The sequence below is a fragment of the Schistocerca piceifrons genome, chromosome 1 (genome assembly GCF_021461385.2).
Source record: "Schistocerca piceifrons isolate TAMUIC-IGC-003096 chromosome 1, iqSchPice1.1, whole genome shotgun sequence".
In the NCBI taxonomy this organism is placed as follows: domain Eukaryota; kingdom Metazoa; phylum Arthropoda; class Insecta; order Orthoptera; family Acrididae; genus Schistocerca; species Schistocerca piceifrons.
This window is the reverse complement of record NC_060138.1, coordinates 587873664-587894474: the sequence shown is the minus strand read 5'-3', so window position 1 is coordinate 587894474 and position 20811 is coordinate 587873664. Positions and strand designations below refer to the sequence as shown.

At 43.0% G+C, this 20811-nt stretch overlaps 1 protein-coding gene across 1 annotated transcript in view; it reads right to left on the bottom strand.

The window, feature by feature from the left end:
• The window catches only part of LOC124754737, a 179108-nt gene extending 163555 nt beyond the window's left edge, over positions 1–15553 (bottom strand). Inside the window, 2 exon segments of the mRNA XM_047249029.1 lie at positions 4231–4442; positions 15454–15553. Coding sequence (XP_047104985.1) covers positions 4231–4442; positions 15454–15553 — 312 coding nt within the window.
• Positions 15554–20811: the final 5258 nt, after the last annotated feature.

Below are 20811 nucleotides of genomic sequence, written 5' to 3'. Positions count from 1 at the left end.
ATGCTTGCATTGCCTCATCTAAGGTCCTCAGCCTGGAAGCCGGGTGGACAGCGAGAGTATCAACCGTCGGGTTTCCTCTCACAACTCAACCCCAAGAAGCGTGCCTCGTGAAAGATGCTAATTGAGGTGTGAATGGCGTGGAATTGTGTTTATTATAGTGACAGCAACGCGCATATGAGAATGCAGCATAAACGAGAAAAATGGCAATCACTGAAACGTTTGCGAAAAGGACGCAATGGGGTAGAGGAGCCATAGTGCTAACTGATTGTTGATACAACACTCAACAATGGAGGTTACATTCAGAAAATCATTCGGCTCGTTTCATTCACGTGACTGAAACGCCAAAGAAATGCCCTTTCCACAATATAATTTCCACATGTACACTCTTCCCGTTATTCAACGTGTTTCTAAGATAAGCTTCCACATCCAGAGTGATAATCAGACCTGTTCCCTAGTGTAGACATATCTTATCTGACGGGACTGCGTCTGATCTGGTTTGTAATATCGTGAAAATTCACTTACCAGAAGAAGCAACGTATGCAAGTAATTTGGAAGAGTATCTCCTACATGAGACGTGACGCCTCTGTGATGATCTTGAAGTAAGATTACTGGAATGTCTAGTGAATTCTATAGAAATCGTCGTCGAAGACTATCTCTAAACAAAACTCTTTCGCTGTGGCTATTCGTGTTTTTCGACACTAGAATTTCATAGCGTACATCTAGGACAATTTTTCAAAGCAAGTAAGGGATATAAACAACGTAAGAAAGGTGGTCATCTAAAAGCTGAGAATAAATTATCAATGAAAGCACAGAGCATATTTTACTCCTACCTCTAGTGACAACGAAAATAAAAACCTTTACCACAGAAAGTAAAAATAAACAACATGATTTTCTAATAAAAACGAAACTTGTCTTGTACACTTAGGACAGAAAAAAATAAAGATAATCACGTGTGCCGAAATTTATCCCAAATGTTTGTAAATGTTAGAGCACTCTGCTTCTGTTTTCAAGACCCTAGATTGTCGTTAATAAAAGAAAATTATTCCATAATACGACAATAGGTGTTTCAAACTCTAGACAGATTATTAATGACGCTGAAAAACTCTCGCTTGTTGTAGTAGAGTATTAATGATGCTGAAAAACACTCTCTTCGTGTCGTAGACTGCACACAGAATAACGTGTCCAGTAGATATACAGTCAGCAGGTCTCACGTAGGGTGGATGGTGGTTGTGGGGGTTGTGGGCAGGCGCAGCAGGCGAAATGCCGAGCACTAGAGGGAAGGAGCCGTTCTAAACTGGAGCCCACACTGACATACTTTGTAAGTATTAAGTGGAGCCCCAGCATGCCCATAATCGCGTGGTGACCGTAGAAAAAGATCTACTGCCACCTCTGCTTTGGTTGGAGTCTAAGAAGAATTTCTCCGGTAATGCAACAAAAGCAACGATTTATTGTGGCCCAGCTTGTTAATCATTTGTAACTTTCAGAGAAGCGTCATGAGTGGCGAATTGTAACCTACGTTTCTCTTATTGCCATGTTTAAGTCTGCATCTTTTGCCAAAACACAGCGGAGTTTACAGAATGTCACCTCACTGACATGTTGTGCAGACGCAGAGAATTCTGAAACAGTTGTTTATTAAGTGAGGAACTGAGGAGAAGTAACATCAATAGCATATGATAAAGTACGTCCCCGTCACCAAACTAAAAAAATGTGTGCAATGTTCAAATGTGTGTGAAATCTTAAGGGACTTACCTGCTAAGGTCATCAGTCCATAAGCTTACACACTACTTAACCTAAATTATCCTAAGGACAAACACACGCACCTATGCCCGAGGGAGAACTCGAACCTTCGCCAGGACCAGCCGCACAGTCAATGACTGCAGCGCCCAAGACCGCTCGGCTAATCTCGCGCGGCTAAATGTGTAATATCTTCACCTAATTTGTTCCAAAATCCACAGCATTTCTCGTTTCACCGCTTATTGATGGCCTTTACAAATTACGTTCTTTCATCGAAAAAGTCTGTCGTTAGTGCAATAACACAGTAGATAATGAAGTTATGCATAGTAACCAAATGGCAAAAGACTCTTTTTCTTCGCGTGGTGCCATTTGCCAAAAAGTCATTTCGATACCTCAATGTTATGCATATTGCACTCTGGCTTCAGGCTGGCACGCTCGATCGCAAACGAGTGTACTATATCAGATCAATTTTCTCTAGATTCTTGACAGATTCAGACTTCCACCAGTCTATAAAAAAATTCAATACGTCAGCTAAATTCCATATGCAGCAACGTACACTACTGGCCATTAAAATTGCTACACCACGAAGATGACGTGCTACAGGCGCGAAATTTAACCGACAGGAAGAAGATGCTGTGATACGCAAATGATTAGCTTTACAGAGCATTCACACAAGGTTGGCGCCGGTGGCGACACCTACAACGTGCTGACATGAGGAAAGTTTCCAACCGATTTCTCATACACAAACAGCAGTTGACGGCGTTGCCTTGTGGAACGTTGTTGTGATGCCTCGTGTAAGGAGGAGAAATGCGTACCGTCACGTTTCCGACTTTGATAAAGGTCGGATTGTAGCCTATCGCGATTGCGGTTTATCGTACAGCGACATAGCTGCTCGCGTTGGTCGAGATCCAATGACTGTTAGCAGAATATGGAATCGGTGGGTTCAGGAGGGTAATACGGAACGCCGTGGTGGATCCCAACGGCCTCGTATCACTTAGGAGTCGAGATGACAGGCATCTTATCCGCATGGCTGTAACGGATCCTGCACCCATGTCTCAACCCCTGAGTCAAGAGATGGGGACATTTGCAAGACAACAACCATCTGCGCGAACAGTTCGACGACGTTTGCAGCAGCATGGACTATCAGCTCGGAGACCATGGCTGTGGTTACCCTTGACGCTGCATCATAGACAGGAGCGCTTGCGATGGTGTACTCAAAGACGAACCTGGGTGCACGAATGGCAAAACGTCATTTTTTCGGATGAATCCAGGTTCTGTTTACAGCATCATGATGGTTGCATCCTTGTTTGGCGACATCGCACATTGGAAGCGTGTATTCGTCATCGCCATACTGGTGTATCACCCGGCGTGATGGTGTGGGGTGCAACGTCTCGGACACCTCTTGTTCGCATTGACGGCACTTTGAACAGTGGACGTTACATTTCGGATGTGTTACGACCCGTAGCTCTACCCTTCATTCGATCCCTACGAAACCCTACATTTCAGCAGGATAATGCACGACAGCATGTTGCAGGTCCTGTACGGGCGGCGTTTCTGGATACAGAAAATGTTCGATGGCTGTCCTGACCAGGACATTCTCCAGATCTCTCACCAACTGAAGACGTCTGGTCAATGGTGGCCGAGCAACTGGCTCGTTACAATACGCCAGTCACTACTCTTGATGAACTGTGGTACACCAACTGAAGACGTCTGGTCAATGGTGGCCGAGCAACTGGCTCGTTACAATACGCCAGTCACTACTCTTGATGAACTGTGGTATCGTATTGAAGCTGCATGGGCAGTTGTACCTGTACACACTATCCCAGCTCTGTTTGATTCAACGCCCAGGCCTATCAAGGCCGTTATTACGGCCAGAGGTGGTTGTTCCGGGTACTGATTTCTCAGGGTCCCAAATTGCACCCAAATTGCTTGAAAATGTAATCACATGTCAGTTCTAGTATTACATATTTGTCCAATGAATACCCGTTTATCATCTGCATTTCTTCTTGGTGTAGCAATTTTAATGGCCAGTAGTGTATTATGTAATACACATCAAACGCAAGACCACAGAGACCCCTATTATTCATTGCAATTTCGGGCAGTGTCTTACATTGATATACTACTATAACTATGACCGTTAACGAAATAAAGGGCACGTCCTCACGAGGCTGACTAGTAAAACTGTGAGTAACGCAAAAATGTAACTTTGTTACTGAGTAGTTTCTCTAAAATCGTCAGAGGAAGATTGCAGGGCGTGCGCCTCGATTCTGCCGTCGTCGATCGGCCGAAATCGGTAAAACAATGTCGGCCTCCCCTTCTGAACAAACGAATGAACACGTCCAGCGCTTCGGACGAAAATTTATCACCGCGCCTCGATCACCGTATCCTGTGCGGACTCTACAGTTAGTTGCCGGAAACTTCGATGCTTAAACCGGGCACGTGATGTAGCGGGTGTCCACGCGGTGTAACTGGGTCGTAACGCGCTCGCCGCCTCACCTCTGCGACGCCCAGCACAGTGAGGACGTTGCCGGATCCCGTGCAGGCGAGGTTGAGTTGGTCGCCCTCCTGCAGCGTCAGCAGCTCGCTGGACACTTCCGGCTCCCAGAAGCCCTTCGCGTCGGCGCTGCCGCCCGGCAGCAGGAACAGTGGCTGCGGATCCGGGAACGCTGACTCGTCATTAATGTCCACCGAGCAGCCTCCAGCTCGTCCTGGGGCATCGGCGGGGCGCGTCATTGAAAGGAAAATGCAAAAAATCAAAAATCAAAAAGAAATTGAACCTAAAAAGGTTTCTGTACTCCAGTCGGTAAAATGGTACCCTAGTAATATTACTTTGTTGTTTGTCCATCTGTCTGCTTTCTGTCTCTCCGATTGTTAAGACCCCTCTTTCCCAGAAAAGGATACAGGTATCTCACATACACATCTACGTCCTTTGGCAGTATGAAGTTAAGCTTCTAAGTGAATTCATTCAAAAGATACTGCCATGTATGTCACATGTTTCGGTACTCACAAATTTAGTCGTCAGTTTTAAATTTAATTTTCCAAGTCAGCTGCTAATAACTTTATTATATTTCATACAATCGGCCTATTTCGGCAATATTGGTACTTCGAAGTACATCTGCGAATATTACAGTTGCGATATTTGTACGTAGTGTGAACAGCACATGTACACTTACATCTGGCTGGGCGTCACTGATGAAGCCTTTGGTCAGGTTTCCTGTTTTTGTAATGGTAAAAGAAAGTCACGTTATATTTGACAGTTGTCAATGACGCTGTGTGTTTACAAAGTGATTATAACCAGTCAGTGGTACGTATCCAAAGGCCACTCCCCCGTGGACCTAGAATCATGAGCTTGATAGGAAACAAGTTTTCACAGCACAGGATAAGGAAAATATCCGAAAATGTGTAATTAATCACATAAAAAATATCAATATTTCGAACATGGATGACATGCCAGAGAGCTTCATTATTTGGTGTTCTTACAATGTGAAATTATGTTACACGTTTTTACTGAATAAGACAGATTTACATCTGTCGAAATCATGGTAAGAGGTTTAATAAAACCACCTTATGTTGCAATTCCTCGGCTACTCTGGATTTATTTATGACAAAAAAATTTTCTTTTTGTCATTTGTTGTGCACCTATCTGTCTTTCCTCCCTTTCTTAGAAACAAGTAGAGATATTACGTTGCAATTTATGTCAGATGCTGTGATAAGGTCTATGTTTCCTTGGTATTGCCAAAACTTTAAGGTTCTAAATCAATGCAAACAGAAGATGCAGCGGTCTGTAAAGACCCCTTCTTCTCAGGAACAGATAGAAGTTGAAATTTATGTCTAATACTAAGTTCTATGGCCCTTGGCGGGGCAAATAATTTAAACTTCTGTCAGTAGAAGCCGGCCTGAGTGACCGAGCGGTTCTAGGCGCTTCAGTCTGGAACCGCGCGACCGCTACGGTCGCAGGTTCGAATCCTGCTTCGGGCATGGATGTGTGTGATGTCCTTAGGTTAGTTAGGTTTAAGTAGTTCTAAGTTCTAGGGGACTGATGACCTCAGATGTTAAGTCCCGTAGTGCTCATAGCCTTTTGAACCATTTTGTCAGTAGAATAACAGGATATGGCCATATTTGTCACTTATCAAAACATATGGTTCAAATGGCTCTGAGCACTATGGGACTCAACTGCTGAGGTCATTAGTAACCTAGAACTTAGAACTAGCTAAACCTAACTAACCTAAGGACATCACAAACATCCATGCCCGAGGCAGGATTCGAACCTGCGACCGTAGCGGTCTTGCGGTTCCAGACTGCAGCGCCTTTAACCGCACGGCCACTTCGGCCGGCATCAAAACATATAGAGAAACTATCTATATGTATGTGGGGCCGGGTGGCCTAGTGATAAAGCGTGTGTGAGGATACCGAGAAGTCTCGTGATAGAATTTCGGTCGTACCACAGACTTTTCGGTATTCGCTTTAATCTAGCCTTCACCTCTCAACGTTGTGAGGAGTCACCGGAAACAACAGGCGGTTCGGACTACGTGTTAAGCTGTAGGTACCCTTTTCTCAGTTGGGTAATTGCTGTAAGTTACGGACACACAATTCATTTTTTTTAGGGGAGGGGGTTATGTACACTCTCACTCAACCAATATATTGTTGCACATTTCTCATTTTATAAATTTAAATCTTTTTAAAGAATATTCAGAGTTAGAAAACAATAGCACAGTGTGGAAATTTTTATCACATACGTAAGTTATGAGTAAACAAGTTGCATTATGACAAAACTTTGTCAAAACACATAAAATCCTATGTATAACCTAAATTTTGTATGTTATTTCTTTTATGTCTGCCTGGAGTAGCAAACATAAGTTGGAACTGGTAGCAGGACGTGACCGGGGTGTGACGCAAGATCTGATGGCCGAGAAAAGATTAGTCTCAAAGTAAGGCGCCAGCACTCAGGAAGATTACTTATCTTTATTCTCCACACTGAGGCAGACACCGTCTATTGCAAGTTCTAAGCCCAAGGTTGTCATATAAGATCTATACAATGACAAATGGTTCAAATGGCTCTGAGCACTATGCGACTTAACTTCTGAGGTCATCAGTCGCCTAGAACTTAGAACTAATTAAACCTTACTAACCTAAGGATGTGTGTGATGTCCTGCCCGAGGCAGGATTCGAACCTGCGACCGTAGCGGTCGCTCGGCTCCAGACTGTAGCGCCTAGAACTGCACGGCCACTCCGGCCGGCCTATACAATAACACTTCGATATTAACACAGTTAGCGAGCAAGAGCGAGTGGCCGTGGCGTCCAGTCTGTGCTCCCGTAATATCTTGTGGCCATAGAGAAAGCTGCAGGCAAGAACTATTGAATGGCGCGACGTCTTCAGCCGGAGATAACGCCATGAACCCCCGGGCGACCGCGACGTGAAGCTAAGTCCGACCACCGCGCATGTGCGGCCAGGCTGAGCGACGGCAGGGCGCGCTTGATTCGGTTAGGTCTACATCTACATCTACATCCATACTCCGCAAGCCACCTGACGGTGTGTGGCGGAGGGTACCTTGAGTACCTCTTTCGGTTCTCCCTTCTATTCCAGTCTCGTATTGTTCGTGGGAAGAAGGATTGTCGGTACGCCTCTGTGTGGGCTCTAATCTCTCTGATTTTATCCTCATGGTCTCTTCGCGAGATATACGTAGGAGGGAGCAATATACTGCTTGACTCCTTGGTGAAGGTATGTTCTCGAAACTTCAACAAAGGCCCGTACCTAGCTACTGAGCGTCTCTCCTGCAGAGTCTTCCACTGGAGTTTATCTATCATCTCCGTAACGCTTTCGCGATTACTAAGTGATCCTGTAACGAAGCGCGCTGCTCTGCGTTGGATCTTCTCTATCTCTTCTATCAACCCTATCTGGTACGGATCCCACACTGCTGAGCAGTATTCAAGCAGTAGGCGAACAAGTGTACTGTAACCTACTTCCTTTGTTTTCGGATTGCATTTCCTTAGGATTCTTCCAATGAATCTCAGTCTGGCATCTGCTTTATCGACGATCAACTTTATATGATCATTCCATTTTAAATCACTCCTAATGCCTACTCCCAGATAATTTATGGAATTAACTGCTTCCAGTTGCTGACCTGCTATATTGTAGCTAAATGATATGGGATCTTTCTTTCTATGTATTCGCAGCACATTACACTTGTCTACATTGAGATTCAATTGCCATTCCCTGCACCATGCGTCAATTCGCTGCAGATCCTCCTGCATTTCAGTACAATTTTCCATTGTTACAACCTCTCGATATACCACAGCATCATCCGCAAAAAGCCTCAGTGAACTTCCGATGTTATCCACAAGGTCATTTATGTATATTGTGAATAGCAACGGTCCTATGACACTCCCCTGCGGCACACCTGAAATCACTCTTACTTCGGAAGACTTCTCTCCATTGAGAATGACATACTGCGTTCTGTTATCTAGGAACTCTTCAATCCAATCACACAATTGGTCTGATAGTCCATATGCTCTTACTTTGTTTATTAAACGACTGTGGGGAACTGTATCGAACGCCTTGCGGAAGTCAAGAAACACGGCATCTACCTGTGAACCCGTGTCTATGGCCCTCTGAGTCTCGTGGACTAATAGCGCGAGCTGAGTTTCACACGATCGTCTCTTTCGAAACCCACGCTTATTCCTACAGCGTAGATTTCTAGTCTCCAGAAAAGTCATTATACTCGAACATAATACGTGTTTCAAAATTCTACAAGTGATAGACGTTAGAGATATAGGTCTATAGTTCTGATCTGTTCGACGTCCCTTCTTGAAAACGGGGATGACCTGTGTCCTTTTCCAATCCTTTGGAACGCTACGCTCTTCTAGAGACCTACGGTACACCGTTGCAAGTAGGGGGGCAAGTTCCTTCGCGTGCTCTGTGTAAAATCGAACTGGTATCCCATAAGGTCCGCGGACATAGCAATTTCCGTTCCCCTTTGCACAAGATGGGAGCGGGGAGGGTATCGCTGGAAGCTGCCATGTTTTCGCTCTTTAGCCTTCTATTAAAACAATCAAATACACAAAAATTCATTAAAATACATTTATGAGAAGAGAAATATTATTTTAGTCGCAAGGACATGGTGATGTGATTGGTCTTGAGACTTGTAAGGAATATGGCGCTGTGGTCTTCAGAAGCATTTGCATGTAGTGGATGCTTGCACTGGTCATCAGCGGTATAATCATTTTAGTAGCAGAAGACATCTGCCCAGCAGCTACATGTTTCGTGTCTATAAAAGTTTTCGAGGCGTGGCAATGCGATAAAATCTTCATGGGTTTGTTGCCGCGTAACATCGCAGTGAGAGCGCTCACACCAAGGTTTTGTGCGGCAGCAAAGCCGTGAAGACTTTATTGCAGCTAGAATATTTCTTTCAACTGTGTAAATAGGTCGATTTTGTCCACAGACTGGTTTCGGAAATTTATATTTAAATTACGAATGCGGTGCAATATGTGCGGTGCAAGATGAATGAGACAAGCGAAATACTCTCAGACTTCAAGGAGAAAGCAAGAACGCCAATGCCAAACAAAGCAAGTGCTGATAGATGTGAATATTATCGAACTATCAGTTTAAAAATTCATGGTTGCAAAATATCAGCACGAATTCTATACAGAAGAATGCAAAAACTGGTACAAGCTGATCTCGGGGAAGATCAGTTTGAATTCCAGAAGAATATAAGAACACGCGATGCAGTACTGTCCCAACGACTTATTTTAGATGATAGGTTAGGGAAAGGCAAATCTACGTTTTAGCGTTTGTAGACTTAGAAAAGCCTTACAGTGTTGACTTTAATAATCTCTTTGAAATTCTGAAGGTAGGAGAGGTAAGATGCAGATAGCAAAGGTTATTTACAACTTGTACAGAAACCAGATGGCAGTTATAAGAGTCGAGAGGCTTGAAAGGAAAGCAGTGAATGAGACAGGATTGCAGCCTATCTCCGACGTTATTTAATCTGTATATTGAGTAAGTAGCAAAGGAAACCAAGGAAAATTTGGAGAAGGAATTAAAATTCAGGACTTGAAGAGCACGTGAACAGAATGGACACTGTCTTGAAAGGAGGACATAACACGAAAATCAAAAAAATCCGAGTAAAGGTATTGGAATGTAGTCGAATTAAATCAGGGGAATACTGAGGGAATCAGCCTAGGAAACGAAATGCTAAAAGTAGTAGATGAGTTTTGTTATTTGAGTAGCAAAATAACTGATGATGGTCGAAGCAGAGAGGATATAAAATATATACTTGCAATGACAACAAAGGTATTTCTTAAGAAGAGAAATTTGTTAACATCGAGTGCAGAGTTAAATGTTAGGAAGTATTTTCTGAAGTTATTTGTCTGCAATTATATGGAAGTGAAACGTGATTGATAAAAAATTTAAACAAGGAGGGACCGGGAGTTTTTGAAATGTTGTGCTACAGAAACACGGTGAAGATGAGATGGGTAGAGCACGTAAATAGTGAGGAGTATTGAACAGAATTAGGGAGAAAAGAAATTTATGGCACAACTTGAGTACAGAATGGATAAGTTGATAAGACACTCTCTGATACATCAAGGAATCACCAGTTTTGTAGTTGGGGGAGGGGGGCGGAGTGTAGAAGGTAAAAATTATAGAGGGAGACGAATAAGTAAGTTCAAAAAGATGTAGGGTGCAGTAGTTGTTCGGAGATAAAGAGGCTTGCACAGGATAGAGTAGTATCAAACCAGTCTTCGGACTGAAGACCACGATTACAATAACAATGGAAAACCTGCTCTTATGTAAATAACTAAAGATAAAAAATATACATAATTTTCTTCTTAACAACATTTTCCTATTATTGTTGAATAAACGTATGAGTCACAGTTAAAATACTTGAAATGTATCTTAAATTTGGTGATGATATGAGAAATGTTGTGGGATAATTCTTAGGACGGATCAAGAAATGGACTGTAGACTTGTATAAAGATGCGATTGAAGAGAAGCAACGGAGATGGTAAGAGGTGTATAATTCAGGGAAAGGGTGGATAGGATTCTTGATATGGAGAAAGAAAGAAGTAGGGTAGCTTACAACTAACAGCTGGCGTAGATGTCAAGAATGATCTCAGTGGGGAATTGTGTTGAAATTACCCTGGAGTAAGGAAGGACATGGTGACACAGGCGTACCAGCAAGACATGGTTCTCAAGGATGTAGCATACAGTAGTACGTTGGGATTCGATTTGTCGTAAAAAAAAATAGGAATACCGATGAAGGTATTCCACTTGCCTAATATAGGATAGAGGCGGAGGGCAGAGAGCAAGGGACAGTGCATGGCGCTCAAGGATTTGGAGCAGATGGGAAAAGCTTAAGAGTGATATGCACAAATGCAACACCTGCATAGCGCAGACAGGATGGATGAGCTCATTGTAGGTGTGATAGTTCCTACATCTGGCCGGATAGTAGTTTTAGTCTACAGTCGGTTTTCTTTTGTAAGGTGGGGAGTCTCAGTAACCTTTGGGTGGAGTATTAATTCAAGCTATTTCATTGTTTTAATTAGGTAAATTCGATGTTTGTAGACTGTAAGGTAGAGGTCTAGAGGACAGAGAGTTTGGAAAGGTAACAACCCTAAAACGGATAAAAAATGGTTCAAATGGCTCTGAGCACTATGGGACTTAACTTCTGAGGTCATCAGTCCCCTAGAACTTCGAACTACTTACTCTTAACTAACCTAAGGGCATCACACACATCGATGCCCCAGGCAGGATTCTAACCTGCGACCGTAGCGGTCGCGCGGTTCCGGATTGTAGCGCCTAGAACCGCTTGGCCACCCCGGCCGGCAAAACGGATAAAAGTTATATAATCAAGTGAGTGGATGGTAGTGCACGTGAGCATGATATGCTTATCTTCTGATAACATTTTGAAGAATAATAAGCAATAATCAGTAATACAATCGGTATATATAAAATATACCAAATAGTCTTGGAAGCAACACAGTACTTAATCTACTGCCATTATTGTGAAACTTTCGTCCATTTTAGGGTTCTATATATGACCTTGTGTGCTTTTCACAAAGCCTTGCCAAGATGGAACTTGTTTGTAACAATTCATGTGATATCAACTCCCACACTATTGTTTACAAACTTCGTAGATTTTTAAAGTTTGTAAAAAATTATTTTTATTTTAGGTGTTTCAAGAAGGTTTACTGGCCGAAATGGCCAGTAACAGCAAATGATAGAAACTTACAAAGTCAGCCACGTAGTGAACAATCTTATCTTTCGATATTGATGACTTCTGTGTCTCACTGTAATGCCCTGCCATAGCAGAGATAATGAACTCTATCTAGATGCACATATAAAGACGCAGAACAAGTATATCTATCGCTGAATAATCGTCTTGAGGCCGAAAGCAAACTGTGTAAGAATATCACATAATACTTGATAAATAAATAAATGTGTGACAAGGGTCTCCCGTCGGATAGACCGTTCGCCGGGTGCAAGTCCTTCGATGTGACGCCACTGCGGCAACTCTTGCGCGTCGATGGGGATGAAATGATGATGATTAGGACAACACAACACCCTGTCCCTGAGCTGAGAAAATCTCCGACCCCCGGCAATCGAACCCGGGCCCTTGGGATTGACATTCTGTCGCACTGACCACTCAGCTACCAGAGTCGGACAATACTGGATAGATCACAAGACTGTGAAGGTGAAGATGTTTTAATTACAATCACCATATTTTAGGTTAAGCCTATGGCTTCACAAATTAAATGAAAAGTAGTACAGATAGCCCAGAGTCATTACTATTATGTACTTATTCCATCCCGCATTTCGAGTGCTTTACTTAAGAAATTGAATACATGGAACAGAGTTTTCGCCAGGGATTTTTTCAGTCAGCGCGAGAGCTTCACAGGAATGAACAGCCAGCTGTATGGGTAATTGTTGCATTGTGCATTAAAATTCCGAGAGCAAGATGAGCCAAGAAATGCGTAACTTCCTCCCACAATCTTCTTTTTCAGTGACCACTTCTGCAGAAAGAGAAGTCGGACTTACACGAAGATGCATCGTTAGCCACTCTTCGGCATCGTCGAAAAGAAGTGGTCAGTGTGTGGAGATTAGAACTGGTTAAGTTAAACACTGCGTAGTGATTCGTATATTTCCAGAATACAAATGTACATATTAGGCAAGAGTGCGAGAAAGAAAGAAAGAAAGAAAGTCACGCAGGCATAAATATAAGCTGTGTTTTGTTGAAAAAAGTTGATTATTCTCGAATGAGCATTTAAACACAGTGCTCAAGCTAGATATGTACCTTTAATGTGTGGTTACAAGGTGTCTCCTGTGTAAGAGACTGTGCTTAAGTACGAGGGCGCGATCGTTTAAGCACGCCAGTGACGTAGCCAATAAATTAAAAAATATGTATAGAACGCTACAGTGAAAGCTGGAAAAGAAAGCAAGGAAAGGTGCAAGTGCAGACGGACTTTCCAATAGAGAGATTTGTAAAAAAATTAAAACTATAACTGAAACGTTTCAGCGAATATAACGAAAAAGGGAAAGGCCGCCTCGAATTAATATCAGAGAAACAAGTTTGCTAGCATTTCAGAAATACACTGAAGGAACTGGAAAGTCTTACGCCGTGGATACACTCGCTTAACACTACCAAACTGTTACACCAGAATTTCCATTTCTGTGAAGTATGTTAATTACTGTTTCGTCCTTAAGCCAGCTTATTTTCAACATAGAAAAAAGTCCATGGTTACAGATGAAGAGTGATGAGTGTACGTGATGGCTGGCAGGTGTGGCTTAACGTCCCTGGAACTGCGCAGGTGGAGGTCGCAACACAGCGTACCCATAGGACGTGATCGTGCAGCTTATCGCCACAGTTCAGACATCGAGAAACGCCGAATCATTGGCGTGAAGAACACGGATGCACCGTACCGATAGATCACACAGGGATTCTGCTTCAGTGCAGTGAATGCACAACGACTGGTGACGAGGTGGACTGAGAACTTTGTGGCGAGGAGAGTAGGTTCCTCCAGAACAGCTACACCACTGGAAGAGCGTAGAACTGTTCGACTGGCTTGGGTGAATGACGGATGACAACAGCTGGAATCAGGGCAGAGGTTACAGGCAGTGTGTTCACAACTAACCGTCGGGAACAGATTGCTGGGAGCTGGTCTGAAATCTCGAGTTACCATCTATCGTTTACGGCTGATTCCATACAGCACACAACAGACACCTCATGGTGTACAGCCAGGGTCAGATGTAATATTGCTTGACAACACAGAATGCTACTCAGTCTTGATTAACTGACATAACAGATGTCTCAGGCATGGCAAGGAATTTCTCAAGATCACATTCAGAGGCTGAGTGTATATAAGAGTGTATCCGTGCCTAGAAAGGAGGGGTAGGGACGGTTCACATCTCGCACTGATGATGATGGAAATTAGTTTCGAATGGCATGAAAGTTCATTTTATACCTCTTATGTTTTGAACAAAAAAATGGTCAGGAGAGAGTAGGACTTTGCGCTGTGAGGATTCCATACGAACTTAATTATGTATATACACAGTACGTTCATCCCAGAAGTCGAGAATCTCGACAAATTTTTGCTTGTTATCGACATTAATACTGGCAAGGTATCGGTCCTGGGAATGCCTAGACTTCCCAGAATGTTTTAAGTTTTATGTCGGATAACGAATAACAAAAGAAATATTTTTTCGTGTGATATAGTTTAAAATTAACCATTTTCTGATTTTTTTCCCGTTTATTTCACTGTGAAGCCCAGCTTCTTGCTAAATTTCATGGTTTTAGGTCAATGAGAATTATCCTATAGGTTTTGATGAGTGAGTATGCGAGTATTAAAATATATGACATAAATGGCCTTGTTTTTCGATCGCGTTGACACAGAATCTTAAATTTTTATACCGCCAAGGGGCATTAATTTAAACTTGATGCACCTACCCGTTCCTGGGTAAAAGAAGTCTCAACACATGGACAGACAGAGAGTCGGACAACAAATGACAAAGAAATATTTTTTTCGTGCGATATAATTACAGATTAACAGTTCTCGGATTTTTTTCCTTTACTGGTACTGGGAAACCTTGGTTCTTGCTAAGTTTCATGGCTCTAGGCCAACGTAAAGTACCCTATAGTTTTTGATGAGTGAATTTGCAAGGATCAAAATATGTCACATAAATGGCATTGACTTAGCTTACATTCATTGCACCGCCAAGGGGCCATTCATGTTAGTAAGTGACATAAATTTCAGCTTGGTACGTCTACCGGTTCCTCATGGAAACGGATTTTAACAGACAGACGGACGGGCAGACAGACAGTTGGAAAGCAAACAAAAACAAAAATTTCGTGTGATATACTTACAAATTAAAATTATCGCATTTTTTCCTTTATTTACAGTGTAAAACCTTGATTCTTGCCAAATTCCATACACTTAGCTCAACGGGAAGTGCATTAAGAAATAAAAAATAAACTTTTGAAGGCCTTCATGATGGTGACAAAGTTCATGCGACCGGAATACGTAATAAGAACAACACCTCACAGTGAATACAATGACGACGTGTGGCTGATATTTTCAAATGAATAACTATGGAAAATTCTGAAACCAGAAAACATAACACCATAGCGCGATGAATAAGTACAGGATCTTAGACACCTCAAAGATGATGAGATAATCTTCTGGTTTAACGATCAAATTCAAGATTAAAGCCTTAGAGAACAGTACCTGCTGCGGGCGGTAATGCGGCCGCCTCTGCCTGCTGGAGGGTGGCCAGCGCCACCACCACAAGGGCACACAGCTGGACGTCACGACCCCGGCTCCACATCATCTCAACCTACCCTTTGGCAGCCGCTAGTGTCCTTTATAGCAAATCTCTCTTATCTTCCGCGGCAGCCGTTATCGTAGCGATTTGTTAGTCTCATACTTCTCGAGTACATCGGAAAATCTAAATGTCACGTACGTATGCAAAGTCTTCGTAATCAAGATTTCAAGTGGCTGCACTTAAGCGTATTTAATTAAGCGGCACTGTACGAAATCTTGCGTTGTTTCGATATTTGTCCTTCGACTAGTAGGCATGATATTCTTGCGCGTTTCTAAGTCTGCATCTGTAAAGCACTACACTCCACTCAGATGGTTGTAGAGCTCTGAACCCCTGACGGTAATTAGAGAAAAAGGAAATCCTGTTAATCGGACGATTTACACTTCTCCACCGAGGTATCAGTGAGTTACGAGGATAAGTAGAGAGTATCTAGACTTCGCTACTCGTTTCTCTCGAAATGGTTCAACAGAGGTTCGGTCAACATTTTTTTCGTTGATTACATGTCATCCCGGCAGTTCGATTCTGGAATTCATGCACAGTACAAATTTACAATGTGTTTTCCACACACCAGTTTCTTTAGCCGCAGAAAAACGTGAAAAGCAAAGGGTGTCAATTAAGATGAATAGAGTAGATGTTCCTAGAGTACGCGCTTCAAATACTTAAGGACTGCTAAAATATGTTCGTAACCAAGTGAACTGGAGAGTGGAAGGTAAAACTCCCCGTTCTGCCCTAGACGAGTGCATCGGGCACGATCGACCGCCGTGTCATCCTCTGCCAATGGGATCATTTGATGTGGTACAGAGGGTCTGCACGCAACTCCCGGGCACGCTGTCGGGTTTAGTGACCTTGGAACCGCTAGTAATTGGTCAAGTAGCGCCTGAATTCGCCTCACGAGGCTGAGTGCACGCCGTACCAGTCCTGCCACCGAGGAAAAATTTCTGGCAGTATCGGGACTCGAACCTGGGTCGTCGGCACGGCAGTCAACCGCCCTAATAAATCAGCTACGGAGGTGGACTCTTGCGTGCTAGTCACCAACTCTTTGTTTACCCTTCGTGCACTATGGTACTTAACTTCTGAGGTCATCAGTCCCCTAGAACTTAGAACTACTTAAACTTAACTAACCTAAGGACATCACACACATCCATGCCTGAGGCAGGATTCGAACCTGCGACCGTAGCGGACGCGCGGTTCCACACTGTAGCGCCTAGAACCGCTCGGCCAACACGGCCGGCTTACCCTTCTCAAGGGCATCAGTAAGTACACTGCTCGCTTTTTTTTTTAACTCTAGGAAACACATATCGTAAACTTTCAGACTTTGTCTTCTTTGGTGCAGGACCGAAGATTTCCAGACACTGATTTGATTTCTGTTTCACGGCGTGGGGTTCATTCACAGTAAAAAATTGCTGCATAAAGTCATACGAATTTCTTTTAAATCATTTCAGACACTGACGATGAGTTATTTTTCACATTTATTTGTCCAGCATTCAACGAATAAGCCCAAGCTCTCTCGTTTTTTGCCTGAAGGAAGGACATACACCGACGAGCATAAACAGTGTGACCGTCTGCTCAGATCGCGTTGGTCCGCCTTTGGAACTCAGTGCAGCAGCCGTTCTGTGTGACATGGATTCGATAAGTCGTCGCTAAATCTCAGGAGGTATGAGACGCCAGATGTTTATGCACTGGTCGAGTATTTCTCTTAAGTTACGGGCTTGTGGTTTGTGAACGTGCAGCTTGGCCCCTCTAGCGTTCCAGCTGTTATCCATTGGGTCAAGGTCATTAATACTGACGCTGAAAGTTGTTTTGCAATTTCTACGTGTTTTGACATTTGATGATGGCAGTAGCCGAAACGGAGTAATAAATATACAAATTTATTAAGCAATTTAGGAAGCCTTATTCATAAAAAATCACAATCATCGCGGACTCATACAGAAAAATTCACTTCCTTCGTCTTATGAGCAGGAATTGAAAAACATAAACAGGAGCACACAGAAAAAGAGGAATACGAACATGCTCAACAAAGGATCGTATCCCAGAACCCAGTCCTAAAATGTACCTAAACAAAGCCGTCATTTTTTTACGCTAGACAAGCAATACAAGAAATACAAAATACAAACATTAAGTAGACTCTGCTGGAAACAGTGCATAAGGACAGTAAAACAGTGAAAGCCCAAGCAGTGACAGATGAAAGTTCTCACTAAGCACGGTTGAACGAAACGTAACCTTTCCGACTGAATACGTCAGACCCAGCAGCGGTTTCGCTGTATTTCACAAACTTACTGGCTTAAATAGGCCGGTCCTGACACAGCCGTCTGCACTACAGGGTAACACAGGTCACATTAAACCATCGGTTCCCAACACTTCTGAGACGATTACCCCAAAGTGTAATCACGTATTGGCTGGTACCCTCCCCTCCCCTTCACCTCCTTCGCCCCGATCGCCATCAAAATTAGCTCCTTACTAAACTTCTGAATGAAAAACAACTTTTTTTTTAAACTCTTCTGTTCCAAAAAGATGAAAGATAAATGATTATTTAGCTTTTGTATGTGTTTTATTAGAACACGAACTAGTGAGTCAATGAAATAACTGGTACTGATTATTTCTAGCAACATTTTCTTATGGAAGACGAAGCAATTCTAAGTGGATTGTGAGTGCTATCTACGACACTTTCTCAGAGAAGAAAGGTAACTACACTTCTGGCCATTAAAATTGCTACACCACGAAGATGACGTGCAACAGATGCTAAATTTAACCGACAGGAATAGCTTTTCAGAGCATTCACACAAGGTTGGCGCCGGTGGTGACACCAACAACCTACTGACATGAGGAAAGTTTCCAACCGGTTTCTCATACACAAACAGCAGTTGACCGACGTTGGCTGGTGAAATGTTGTTGTGATGTCTTGTGTAAGGAGGAGAAATGGGTACCATCACGTTTCCGACATTGGTAAAGGTCGGATTGTAGCCTATCGCGATTGCGGTTTATCGTATCGCGACATTGCTGCTCGCGTTGTTCGAAATCCAATGACTGTTAGCAGAATATGGAATCGGTGGGTTCAGGAGGGTAATACGGAATGCCGTGCTGGATCCCAACGGCCTCGTATCACTAGCAGTCGAGATGACAGGCATCTTATCCGCTCGGCTGTAACGGATCGTGCAGCCACGTCTCGATCCATGAGTTAACAGATGGGGACGTTTGCAAGACAGCAACCATCTGCACGAACAGTTCGAAGACTTTTGCAGTAGTTATTGTTAGACTGTCAGCTCGGAGACCATGGCTGCGGTTACCCTTGACACTGCATCACAGACAGGAGCGCCTGCGATGGTGTACTCAACGACGAAGCTGGGTGCACGAATGGCAAAACGTCATTTTTTAGGATGAATCCAGGTTCTGTTTACAACATCATGATGGTCGCATCCGTGATGGCGACATCGCGGTGAACGCACATTGTCATCATGTATTCGTCATCGCCATACTGGCGTATCACCCGGCGTGATGGTATGGGATGCCATTGGTTACACGTCTCGGTCACCTCTTGTTCGCATTGACGGCACTTTGAACAGTGAACGTTACATTTCAGATGTGTTACGACCCGTGGCTCTACCCTTCATTCGATCCCTGCGAAACCCTACATTTCAGCAGGATAATGCACGACCGCATGTTGCAGATCCTGTACGGGCCTTTCTGGATACAGAAAATGTTCGACTGCTGCCCTGGCCAGGACATTCACCAGATCTCTCACCAATTGAAAGACTGGCTCGTCACAATACGCCAGTCACTACTCTTGATGAACTTTGGCATCGTGTTGAAGATGCATGGGCAGCTGTACCTGTACACGCCATCCAAGCTCTGTTTGACTCAATGCCGTGGTTTTTCTGAGTGCTGATTTCTCATGATCTATGCACCCAAATTGCGTGAAAATGTAATCACATGTCAGTTCTAGTATAATATATTTGTTCAATGAATACCCGTTTATCATCTGCATTCCTTCTTGGTGTAGCAATTTTAATGGCCAGTAGTGTATCTAAATTGACGCTAGAGTCTTGTTACAAAACGTATTTCCCGTGCACCACGCCTCTCCCCAGCGACGTTTGCTTCACCGACACCGAGCACTCCGAAGGTACAACATAGTACTATAGTTGATTACTGGACCCCCTGCTTCTAAACTGACAGAAATTGGGAGACTTCAGGCTGCCATAGCTTTGTGCCTGACCACTTCCACTAATGACAATAATAATAATAATAAGAAGAAGAAGAAGAAGAAGAAGAACAAGAACAATAACAAGAATACAAGATAAAGTCTACAGCAGTGAAGTAGCCATTACATAGTTACTGTTGTGCTGTCGGTTTGTTTGTTTGTCTGTAGCGAAGCGAATAATGAAGCAGTTTGTGGTACAAATTGAAATAAGCATTTTCGTGAGACATTTAAGCATATGTAACGTACACGTATAAGTTATAATTTCATATGAGTAGATGCATGGTACAAAGTAGAAAGTGTGCGTGTAGTGGGTGCACTATGCGTGGAATATGTCGTTCACACATTTGTTTCGCAAGCTGTAACTTCCACCACACCGTGACACGCATAATGCTAGTTTTTTTGTAGTTTATAGATTTAAAAGTGTTTTACATTTTATGCGTTGACGCGTTACAACATCCAGAAGTATGTTAATCATTTTGACACTGGCCGCAGAAGCCTACATGGTTATGTTAATGGTAGTATTTGAAAAAAATTAATTATTAGGAACTTATGTAATCAGTATTACATTGTTATGGAATAGTAATAATATTTGAAAAATAATTCAATTTCGTGTCTGAAATGACACAAGAAGCACCAAATACTGGACAATGCACTTGAAATATATTATTTAATAAACACTACACACAATGCATCATTATTTCCCTACGCACATTCAAATGCTTCATTTCATATTAACAGCAGTTTTCTTTAAATAGCCTGGCCTGGCGCAGCATATGAGCTTTACGTCTGTCAGCTAGCTCGACAGTATAACAACTGCCGGTTATAAAATTTTTATCATTTCTTGAATAACGGCAGTGTCGTCCTGATGGTCATTGGCAGCCGGTCTATTGTCGCCTTACTCTCACCGCACCTGCTGGTGAGGACAGGTACTTCTTTCCTTAGTGCTCCAGGCCATTGCGTGGCACTACGCTTTTTTTTCTATAACAGGTTCCAAAGCAACGAGTACACGGCTAATCTGCCACTTATAGCTTGATTCTGTTTTTCAGCTAAATTTCTCTTTGCTTCTCCC